The 10,599-nt window shown below is 35.7% G+C and overlaps 1 protein-coding gene across 1 annotated transcript; it reads left to right on the top strand.

Annotated features, from left to right (window-relative positions):
• Window positions 1-6,115: 6,115 nt before the first annotated feature.
• On the top strand, window positions 6,116-8,083 carry LOC145086438 (Calcium-dependent lipid-binding (CaLB domain) family protein). The gene has a single exon (XM_079024197.1). It carries the CDS (start codon window positions 6,755-6,757, stop codon window positions 7,904-7,906), a length of 1,152 nt encoding a protein of 383 aa, XP_078880323.1. The 5' UTR covers window positions 6,116-6,754; the 3' UTR covers window positions 7,907-8,083.
• Window positions 8,084-10,599: the final 2,516 nt, after the last annotated feature.

The following is a 10,599-nucleotide window of genomic DNA, read 5'->3' as shown; positions in this document are numbered from 1 at the left end:
CCGAAAAGCCCAAAAATTGGCCCATTGAGCTATTATTTACATTTCAAGTCCTTTGAAGAGCATAATTGTCACAAAAACATTTATTTTGAACTGTTTTGACTCTTTTGCCCCTCAAGAAAACCGTGAATAGTAACCTTTCCACAAACTTTTGTTTATTTGACAATTTAAGCCCTAAAAATTTGTTTTATGTTACAATGTGTCTATTTTAAATCTTAGAGGGTATTTTTCTTGACTTGTTTAGTGTGGTATAACTTAGATCAAGTTTGTTTTACTTCTTATGCCATAGATCTCGAGATTTCTACTCTTTTTGTTGCATATTTACCACATAAACACATATAATCACACATACATGCATAAAATCATACATAGCACACACATACACATAGATTTACACATTTTACTTGTATTCTCCCCCATAAAACTAGTAAAAACCGAAAAAAGAGGTGTATGAACTCACCTTGAGTTTGTGGTTTCGGTTTTGATGAAGAATAGAAGAAGTTTGATGCTATTCTCAGCCTAGCAATCTTCATGGAGGATTTTTTGACTTAGATGTGTTCTAAGAGGCAAGATCACGAATTTTGTATGAGATAAGGGGGATTGTTGATGAAATGAAGAAGATATGTTAGGAATCAAAGCAATAACTTACCAAGGATGTGAACTACTTGATGAAAATCCTTAGATTTCTAGCAGAATTTTCAAGATCTTCAAAGAAGAAGAGGATGATCTTGAGAGTGGTTTAGAGATAATTTGTGAGGTGTGTGTGTGTGTTTGGTGTCTTCGGCCGAAGAAAAAGAGACAGGGGGAAGAGAGAGGTTGAGATGACTAGTCTAGATACATATTGGTCCATGCATGGGTGCATGGTGTGTAATAAGGAGGTGGACCTCCTAAAGTCAACCCTTCTCTTATTTCTTTTTTTGTTTTCTTTTTGGGCCGAGAAAAGGGAAGAAAGAAGAGAGTTTTGGGCGTTTGGTGCTTAATTCCATCTTATGGGCCCATTTTTGATGATTTTTGGCCCATTGGGCTCCTGTGATGAATTATGGCCCAATTTGGCAAAAATAATGGGTTTCATAGCCCATTAAAGCTAATTAGGTTAGTTATGGCCCAATATGGTCCATTAGGGTATTTTATTTCATTCTAGGCCCAATATGGCCCAAAATGTTAAAATAAATGGAAGTGGGTCCAATTAGAGCTCATTTAAGAGTTCTAAGCCCAAAATAGTCAAATTGGAAGCTTATTGGCCCATTACGCCCAATAAGGAAATCCTAGTCCATAATGGACTTAAACCAGGATTTCTAGGGTTTCCAATTCTTTGTTGACTATTTGAAGTGCTTGCATAGAGTGTTTGATGGAGAATTTGTTGTTTTTGAATAAGCATCATACATGCTTTCACATTTTTGTTTCACAAAGGTTGTCATTGTTGTTGTTACAAGCATCAAAATTCCTAGTTGTGACATATGATCTCAATAATCTATAAAGATTATTTTTTTCTTAAGTTGATTTCAAAAGTTTGATCAAAAGTTTTGTTAGTCTTTACGAATCATTTTTATAAAATCTAATTAATTGTGAATTATTTTTTAGAGTGTTATAATTGAGATATTATTTAACAAATAAATTTGAAATACTCTTGCTTGAATAGGTCATGCGGATCGATGCAAAATGACACAGTTGGATAATGAAGTGCATTCCAATTGAGTCATCCAGGATGACAACATGAATATTAATAATAACAAACATTTGTTACAACTTACAGGTAACTTTTAATACCATAAAAGAATAAAGAAAATCAAAGATGGTATATTTTCTTAAAATTATAAAAATCAACTAAAATTTAAGAAATTTCCTCTAATGACCATCAAAAGATAGAACACAACTGGCTTTTGCCATTGTAAAATAGGGCAGCAACTAACATCTTATTAAGCTTAGCAAAGCATTAAATGAATGAATCATACCAAATTTCCTAAAGAATAGGCACTTATTGTTGGTCTGGTTATTATGTAAAACTGGTTTTATATCTAAATAAAAATGTTCCCAGATTTCAAATAGACATTTTATCAAACAGGTGGTATGCTTCTTCACTTTCTTCAAATTTTGTTAATAATAATCCTACCAATTCAAACTCATTTCACCTTACAATAAAAGATGATTTAAAATCAAGCAACTGAAATAGAAATCGAAGAGAGAAAGGAGAGATAGACTGTAACACCTATAAAATTCAAGCCAATTTAAAACTTTTAAAAGATTTAAAACCATTAAGTTATTGTAATTTGTTTTCAAAATAGTTTAAACATCATAGTATCCCCAGAATTAAATCATGAAAATATAAGGAGATGTACGATCTCGCTTTTGCCTTCCTGTGATCATCAGATGTACCTGAAACAATAATCAGTATATGTAAGCTCGAAGGCTTAGTGAGTTACCCCCAAAATACCAACGCCATATAGATATAACCATATCATATAAACAACATCATGCATAATGAGCCATCAGCCTGACTGGACCGCCTCGCAAGCCTTCAACATATCTGGACCGCTCTCCGAGCCTTCTGCACGTTTGGACCACCTTGCAGGACCTACAGCCTATCTGGACAGCTCGTCGGGCCTTCGGCTTGACAAGTATACCCTAACCGGGTCTACAGTCTATCCAGTATGCCCTGGGTATCTTGGACTACAACACAAAGCAGGACCTGCCTCAACCCATTCCCCCAAACCAAGAAACATATGCACATACATATCATACGCTAGCTAGCAAGTATAGATAGTCATACAGATCTAACAGATCACTAATCATGGCAACCATCCTATAACCAGGATACCGATCTAACCAATCACTAACATAGCAACCATCCTATAACCAGGATACTGATCTAACTGATCTCTAACATAGCAACCATCCTATAACTAGGACATTGATCTAACAGATCACTAACATAACAACCATCCTATAACCAGGATACAAATCATAAAGCATATTATGCAATAAACCCAGATACAAATCTGAAAAGGGTCGGCATTGGTTCCTTTGGCCCTATTAGCATAGTGAGGACAACTCACCTCGCAATATCGATTTGAACTGAATAATCAAATTCCCGAATCATTGTCTCACCAAAAATCCCGAACTATCCAAAATAACGAATAATAAGTCAATAAATGGGAATATCAATCTTGACCAAAAGCCCCTCATAGAATAATAGTCCATTTGGCCTTTTCTCTAATTTGGGCCAAGGCCCAATACCAAATCCATGATCCAAAAGTCCACATATACAAGGCCCACCATTGGCCTAATTTTCCAAATTGGGCCCAACTCCCTAATTGGGCCTCATTTAAAGATTAATTACCTAAAACTGGCCCAAAGTACTCTTATCTAGAGAGTCCAGCAAGGCCCAAGTCCGACTGGCCCAAAGGTGGCCCAATCTTGAAGCCCAAATCGCAAAATCCCAATAGGGGGCGTACTCCTCTGGTACGCAGGGCGTACTCTATCTCGTGTTAAAAATGAGACCATTGACTCGGTACGCGGGGCGTACTGCTCTCTACGCGGGGCGTGTGTGAGTCTGTACCAAAGCTCTCATAAGTGCTTAATGGATTAAGCACTTAAGCCCAAACTTCAGATCCATCGACCAAATGTACCTAAGACTCATAAGGTCTTGAACTTGAAGACTTTGAACGTCCAGAAAGTTCTTAAGATATGGTATTAACCCATTAAGACCTTCCTACTCCGCATGGGACACATTCAACTATTGGTACATCATTTTTATCACTTAGGGCCCTTTCTAGGGTCTGGGAGGACAACTTAACATGTCCAAAATGCATTATGCACAACATTGGGGGTTTTGGGACAAGAAAAGTGCCAAAAGGCTAAACAAGAAAAGGTCTACTCAATATAATTGCCAAGGTAGAAACTTTTTATCTCCTGGAGCTTCTAGAGGACAAGAGAACTTCATATCTTCAAGCTTGACTTCCTTCTCCAACTATTTAGTGCAACACCTTCTCCTTCAAGTGCTCAAAACACACACAAACCACACTCATACACAAGGCTAGGTTCGGGACTTCTAACATGAGTATGCCCATCGTACTAGGGCACACCTAGTACGCTCAACGTACCCTTATGTACGCACAACGTACTCCTCCTGATCCCGAAATCGCAATTTAGCCCTTAGGCTTCTCGTAGCTTCACCCATCCATCCCCAAGGACTATAAATGACAAATCTTGGGATGTTACATAGACATACCTGATTTACAATCTGAACTGGAGGCATGCTTGTCAGAGGCGATGATCGTTAACAAAGTGGCGAGAAGGTGTGTGGCATGTGACCGGGTTTCCATTAATTGAAGAGAAACCTTCAAAAATCATGTTCAATTTAACAGATAGACAACGAAACGAAGAACCAAAAACTTGGAAACGAACAAAAAAAGAACAGGGGATGGAAATAAACCCAAAGCTTTTACGATGTACACCACACAATCATTGTTGCGTTTTCCTGGACGAACAAATGTGTAGGAGCGACAGTGGAGATGACAGTCAGACTTGGTAAAGAATATGCAAGATATAGCACCGACAAATGAAAATTCGAACCCTGATTCAGTAAAGTTAATTCATAATCGGTACCGATCTAGAAAAGAGGACGGGAGATAAAGATAGGACGAAGTAAGAGGTACCTTGGTCCTAGGTTAGCAAATGGAAGCATCTGGTGGAAACCACCAACGGAGGAATCTCCATAGTGAACTGCAAAGGATGCGGTGGTGGTCATCTAGCGTTTCCAGATACGAAACATGTTGTTTCTAGGGCTTTGATGGTGACCTCTGGTTGGCGAGCAATCGTCAGCGGTGGAGAGAGCAGAGGGTAAAAGAAGGTTGGATGAAGGTTCTTTATCTTCTGGTTAAAGAGAGAAGATGGAGGAATATGGAAACGTTGGAGGTGAAACTACGTAATAACCTCCATGTGTGATAGAAGACCCAAAACTAAATTTGACAGAGAATACGAAGACAACACGTAGCAATCACCGAAGATAATTAATTGGAGTTAATCTTTTAAATAGGTGTATAATAAAATCAAAAAAAAAATTGTCCAATCAGAACAAAACATTGTTCCTATGGGAACATGAAAATTATCTTATTATATAATATAACGAGTTAAATTGGTACAAAACATATCATTATAACATAAAAGAGTAAACTAGAAATTTAGTACATATCGGTTTTCTTTTTCTTTTCTTTTTTAATTGTAACATTTGATCATTTTCATAATTTAACTTTGTTATGATTTCTCTGTCAGCATAACATAATTTTTCCTTTAATTATTTATTTATTTATTTTTCATATTTTATTAATTAGTCGTAATCCTCAAATGAAAATCTCAGCCATCCTTGGCGGTTGGTATTTTTTTGTGTAACTCGCACTTGCAACCTCTCTCCCTCTTTTATCTCTCTCCCCCAGTTCACTTCTTATCAACCCAAACAAAACAACAAACCTAACTCCATCCAAAATTTGTAGAAAATATGAACATGATAGTATAAACATGGTGAAGAAAATATTGTAATGAAGTTTTCAAAACCAAAAATTTGTATAAGAAGTTAAACAGAGAAGATAAAATCAATGTCACACTTTGAAAAAAGGATAAAGATCGAACCAATTGAATTAAATTAATACCATCCAACTACGTATAAAGTTGAGTTGATCGAATTGTTCAAGTGAAGTAGGCATTCCCTTTGACTATGTTGGTAATATAGTTACTTACAAGCTAACTAATAATAAAGTAGAACGGTTATACATTCTAAATTTTCTTTTAAAAACTAGCAAACGGTCAACTCTTCTTAGTTTTACAATAAAATAAACCATAAGTCTCCATTAAAGCTTCCAATCGAATTACAAAGAAATATTAAGAAAACATTAGCACATTAATTTGGACAAATCGTCATTTAATGTTTTAAAGTGACCGAAATTGCAAGAAAATCGAACAATAAGGCCGGTCGTGTTACAATTGAAAAAATGGACTTAATTCAAAGATATCATGAAACCACAAGGACTAAAATTGTAATTTGCTCTAGAATAATAAAATTAGTTATTGAAATAATCTAACGACAAGTTTCTTGCCTTCCCACATTGAAAGGGACACACCCAAATATGCTTCCGGTTCCATATCCCAACCTCCGAAACCATGGAGTGTGCGTGCTCTTCCTCTTTGTGGGTCATCACCAAATCGTCTCTCTCTATATCTCACTATATGCTCACCGGAAGTGGAAGCTGCAATATAAAGCAATTGACTTTAACTAAATCCTCCAACCAAAAAAGTCTCTCTTCCCTCTTTTCTCTCACTATAAATACACGCATATACATATAGATATAGAAAGAGAGAGAGAGAGAGGGAAGAAGAGTAAGTGGAGAAAGAAACAACAATCAAACATTTTGAACAGCAACTACAACCACTCTCACATCATCATACCTTATGATTATTTTCTTCCTTTCTTTACCCCACCTACTACCCCCCACTCACCCAAAAAAATCAACTCCAATTTTCCCATTGTAAGTCTCCACTTTCTCTCTCTAGACTTTCATATGCTGTTGCTTCAATTCACTCAATTTCTTCAAGTAACAGTTACTATGCTTTCCCTTTAATTCATACGAATAGTAGATTAGATAGGTCTTTCTTGAAAACCCCTTTGATCACCATGGTAGTCGAAGTATATGGGTGTTTCAGTTTCTGTTCTTGATTCGTTTGATTCTGTTAGTTTCAGTTCCTGGGGTTTCCCTTTGATTTTGATATGGATACGTATGATCAAACCACTCGGTTTCGTTATAACCCCACTGAAGACAGTATTGAATTTTCTGGGATTCTTGAAATATTTATTCATCATGCGAGAAACATTCATAACATATGTATCTACGAAAACCAAGATGTTTATGCCAAATTCTCCCTTACTTATAACCCTGATGAAACCTTATCAACCAGGATCATCAATGGTGGTGGTAAAAACCCAGAATTCAATGAGAAATTAGCGATCAAAATCACCCAATTCGATGCTGTTCTCAAGTGCGAAATGTGGATGCTTAGTAGGGCTAAGAATTTCATGGAAGATCAGCTTTTGGGGTTCTCTTTAGTTCCATTATCTCTAATTCTTGGAAAAGGAGAATTAACCCAAGATTTTAGTCTTTCTTCCACTGATTTATTTCATTCTCCTGCTGGAACTGTCAGATTGAGTCTTTCTTTAAATACTAATTTCCCTTTTGATTCTTCCCTTATTTCTTCCAACAATTCGTCCATAACATCTGAAGTTATTTTGTTAGATCGAAAGATCTCTGAGGTTGCTCTTGATATCGAATTCCCAGATATCAATGTAGCTCGTGAGAATCAACAGATGGTTTCCGAGTACTTCGGGTTATCTCAAAATGGTTGTTCAGGTTCTACCCGGAATGTTCATTCCGGGCAGAACCATAACCAGCCCGGACCAACTAGAATTGTTGGCCCGGGCTCGTTTCTTTGTTTAGGAGCATCAGATCAAGTGGATGACTACGAAATGACAGTCAACTCTGGCTCGATTTCTCCTCAAGATAGCATTCAGAATTCGGGTTTCTTTAGTTCAACAATGACTAGTTTAAGTGACGATAGAAACTCAGCTGATTCATCGGAAAAAAAGATGACTTTGATAGGGGAATCGTCGAATTCTCCTAAGATTGACAATTTGAACGATAAGAAAGAGGCAAATGAAGAACCTGCAATGCAGCAACAGATTGTTGACATGTATATGAGGAGTATGCAACAGTTTACTGAGTCTTTGGCGAAGATGAAGTTGCCACTGAATCTTGAAAAGATTGAAGGAGAAGATCGTGGGGATGTTATTCAGCGACCAAAGAACAATGTGGAGAAGAAGAAAGAAGGTGGACGGGTTTTCTATGGTAGTCGTGCTTTCTTCTGATAATTTGTCTTATGGCCCGGTGGTATCAGTAGATTTCTAGAAGCTTTAAGTTATGAATTTTTCTTTTTTATTTAAGGATATTAAGATATCAGTTTGTTAAACGTTCGTAGTAAAAAGTTTGATTGGAAGTCTTTTTGTATCTTATCATCATTATATATGATTCTTCCTTTGGTTTTCTATGTTTTTGGCATGTTTGTTATAAACACCATTGTTGCTAACATCGGTTTTATATTTGTATATGATTATAAACGATTTTTTTCTCTTAAAAGATGTAGTATTAATCGATAATATATATATATAGATTCACAAAGGAAACGGTTGACTAAACTAACTTGATCACAATACATTAACACATGCAAACTATATATCAATTAGCAATGTTTTAAAAACCGATTAGGACTGATGTTTTAAGAACCGGATTGGATTGTTGGCCGACTCGGTTGGACCAAATATCGGAGAATTGAGTGGTTCAACTAGCACTGGTTTTATGTTTATTTCTGAAAAAGATAAACCGTCCAGTTTTTATAAAAACTCAGTTGAACCTGTTAAATTGAACCGTTAAAATCAGTATTGAACCATTAATTAATTGGACTTGGTGGTTTTTTTCACATCTACTTAGACTCTCTTATTACCATATATATTTTTGTTTGATAACTACTCGCGGGTGCAGAGCCATTCATTACGATTCCAAAAAGTGAATATGAGAACTCTTTGAATATGAGATAATCAGATAAGTGACAAACATAATTAGGAAAACGAGAGTCAAGGAAACATGGTGGTTGATGCATATAAATTGTTTCCTAAAGATAATTATACAGAAATGCATTTTTCAGGTCAAGTTAATGAACACGTCAATGTTCGAAACAATGAGACTAAGAACCCTATAGATAGTAGCTAGTTTGAAAACTAGACTAAACTTCACGTCAAAATCAATGTTAGGGTGTTGGATTTAACCATTAGCAACTAAAAGATCTTTATAATGGCAAGGGTGTCACCAATATTGAGTTTATTTTGTATATTAATCTAGTATTGAGTTTATTTTTGTAGATCCGTCTGAACCACACAATATTCATGTACAACGATCATAGAACTAGGACCCAATTACAATTAAAAATAATAGAATTATACTCCTCATGGAATTTAGCTAGTTAGGATCATATAAATCTTGTAGGTATGAAAAAGGCACAGTGGAAGTTATATTGGTGTGAGGTTTGATGCATTGAATGGGTTTGACGAACCTATATGTGGCACATGCCATCATGAGATCTGAATATGAACTTAGGGTATGTAGGACACAGTGAGTTAAACGTAAGGATGGTGACTGTGGGGTTGATTTCATGAGGAAAGATAGTAGCGTGGTCATATTGTTGGATTAGTGTTTAAGTCCATAACTATAATTGATATGTACTTGACCTGATTTGGCATGGTCCATTTGGATTGCATGGCATCGAAACAATTGGATAGACTAAATGAGAAACAGTGATACTTATGATTTATATTAATATATTATAAGTTCTAATATATTAATATGAAATCACATTATTGAATTAGTATTGATCAAGAATTAATTTAGTGATCAAAAGGAACTAATTAAATATGGACTCTTATATATATGGTGGGCCAAGTTCATTTAGGTTGGGCTAAGCCTTCATGGATAGTCCATGGAGTGTTTAACCCATGGATCCTATGGAAATGAAAGGTCATGGGTATTAGGGTTTATATGAATGTAACCCTAATCCTCCATACTATATAAAGAGGTCCCTAGTTCATGAAATGGGAACTAGTGTATAGTACACAAGAGGGCAAAACTGATTTGGTGTAGATTTATTCTCAAGTTATTCCAAAGGTTCTTGGTATTGTGTGAACCATTTAGCGTGCAACACTTGGGGCACTAGGCTCTTAAAGGTTCAAGACTTCAAGCTCCATCAAAAGGTATGTCATTCTACTAGATTCTTGTAGTATAGTTGCTTCATATTATGCTAGTTAGGATGAAACCTAGGAATATTGAATATTTGCATGTATAATAGAGAAAACATAAATCAAAGGTTTATAGGGTTGCATGTACACCATAGGTTAGAATGCTCAAAACCCATCAGTGGTATCAGAGACTAGGCTTGTTTTTAATTATACTTGATGCAAATTGATGAAAAATGCTGAAAAAATCGATTTTCAACTGTTCTAGACAGTGGACTCGCCGAGTCCATGCATAAAATCGTCCAACTCGTCGAGTTGGTTCATGCACTCGACGAGTTGGACCCCTAGACAACATATTTTTGAGTTTTTTTTGGCTAGAATTGGACTAGGAACATTACCCTAAGCTGTTTTTGAACTTGTAAACCTGTTTTGATGTGGTAATGTTCATGCTAATCCAATTTCATAGATAATTGTCAATAGATTCATGTTTTGTATTAGTTTAATGGCTAGGCTAATTTCATGAAAATTGTTTGATTTGAATTATCTTGTTCTTATGAGTTGATTTAGATTAATAGAAAAGTTATGTGATAATATGTTTTCAATCCAAATTGATCTAAAAGTTGTTCATAATATGTGTTTTTGTAACTTGTCCTCAAGTTATATGAAAAGTCACATTTATGATTATTAAAACTCATAAGATTTCCGTAAGTTATGAAAATGAAGAGTCTCACTTTTTAAATGTTTTAAAGTCTTCCATAACTTGTCCTCAAGTTATGGAA

Source organism: Lactuca serriola, chromosome 2, assembly GCF_051521515.1.
Source record: "Lactuca serriola cultivar US96UC23 chromosome 2, Lser_US96UC23_V15, whole genome shotgun sequence".
NCBI lineage: Eukaryota > Viridiplantae > Streptophyta > Magnoliopsida > Asterales > Asteraceae > Lactuca > Lactuca serriola.
Note: the sequence above shows the minus strand (reverse complement) of the source record. Positions and strands in the feature narration are given on the sequence as shown.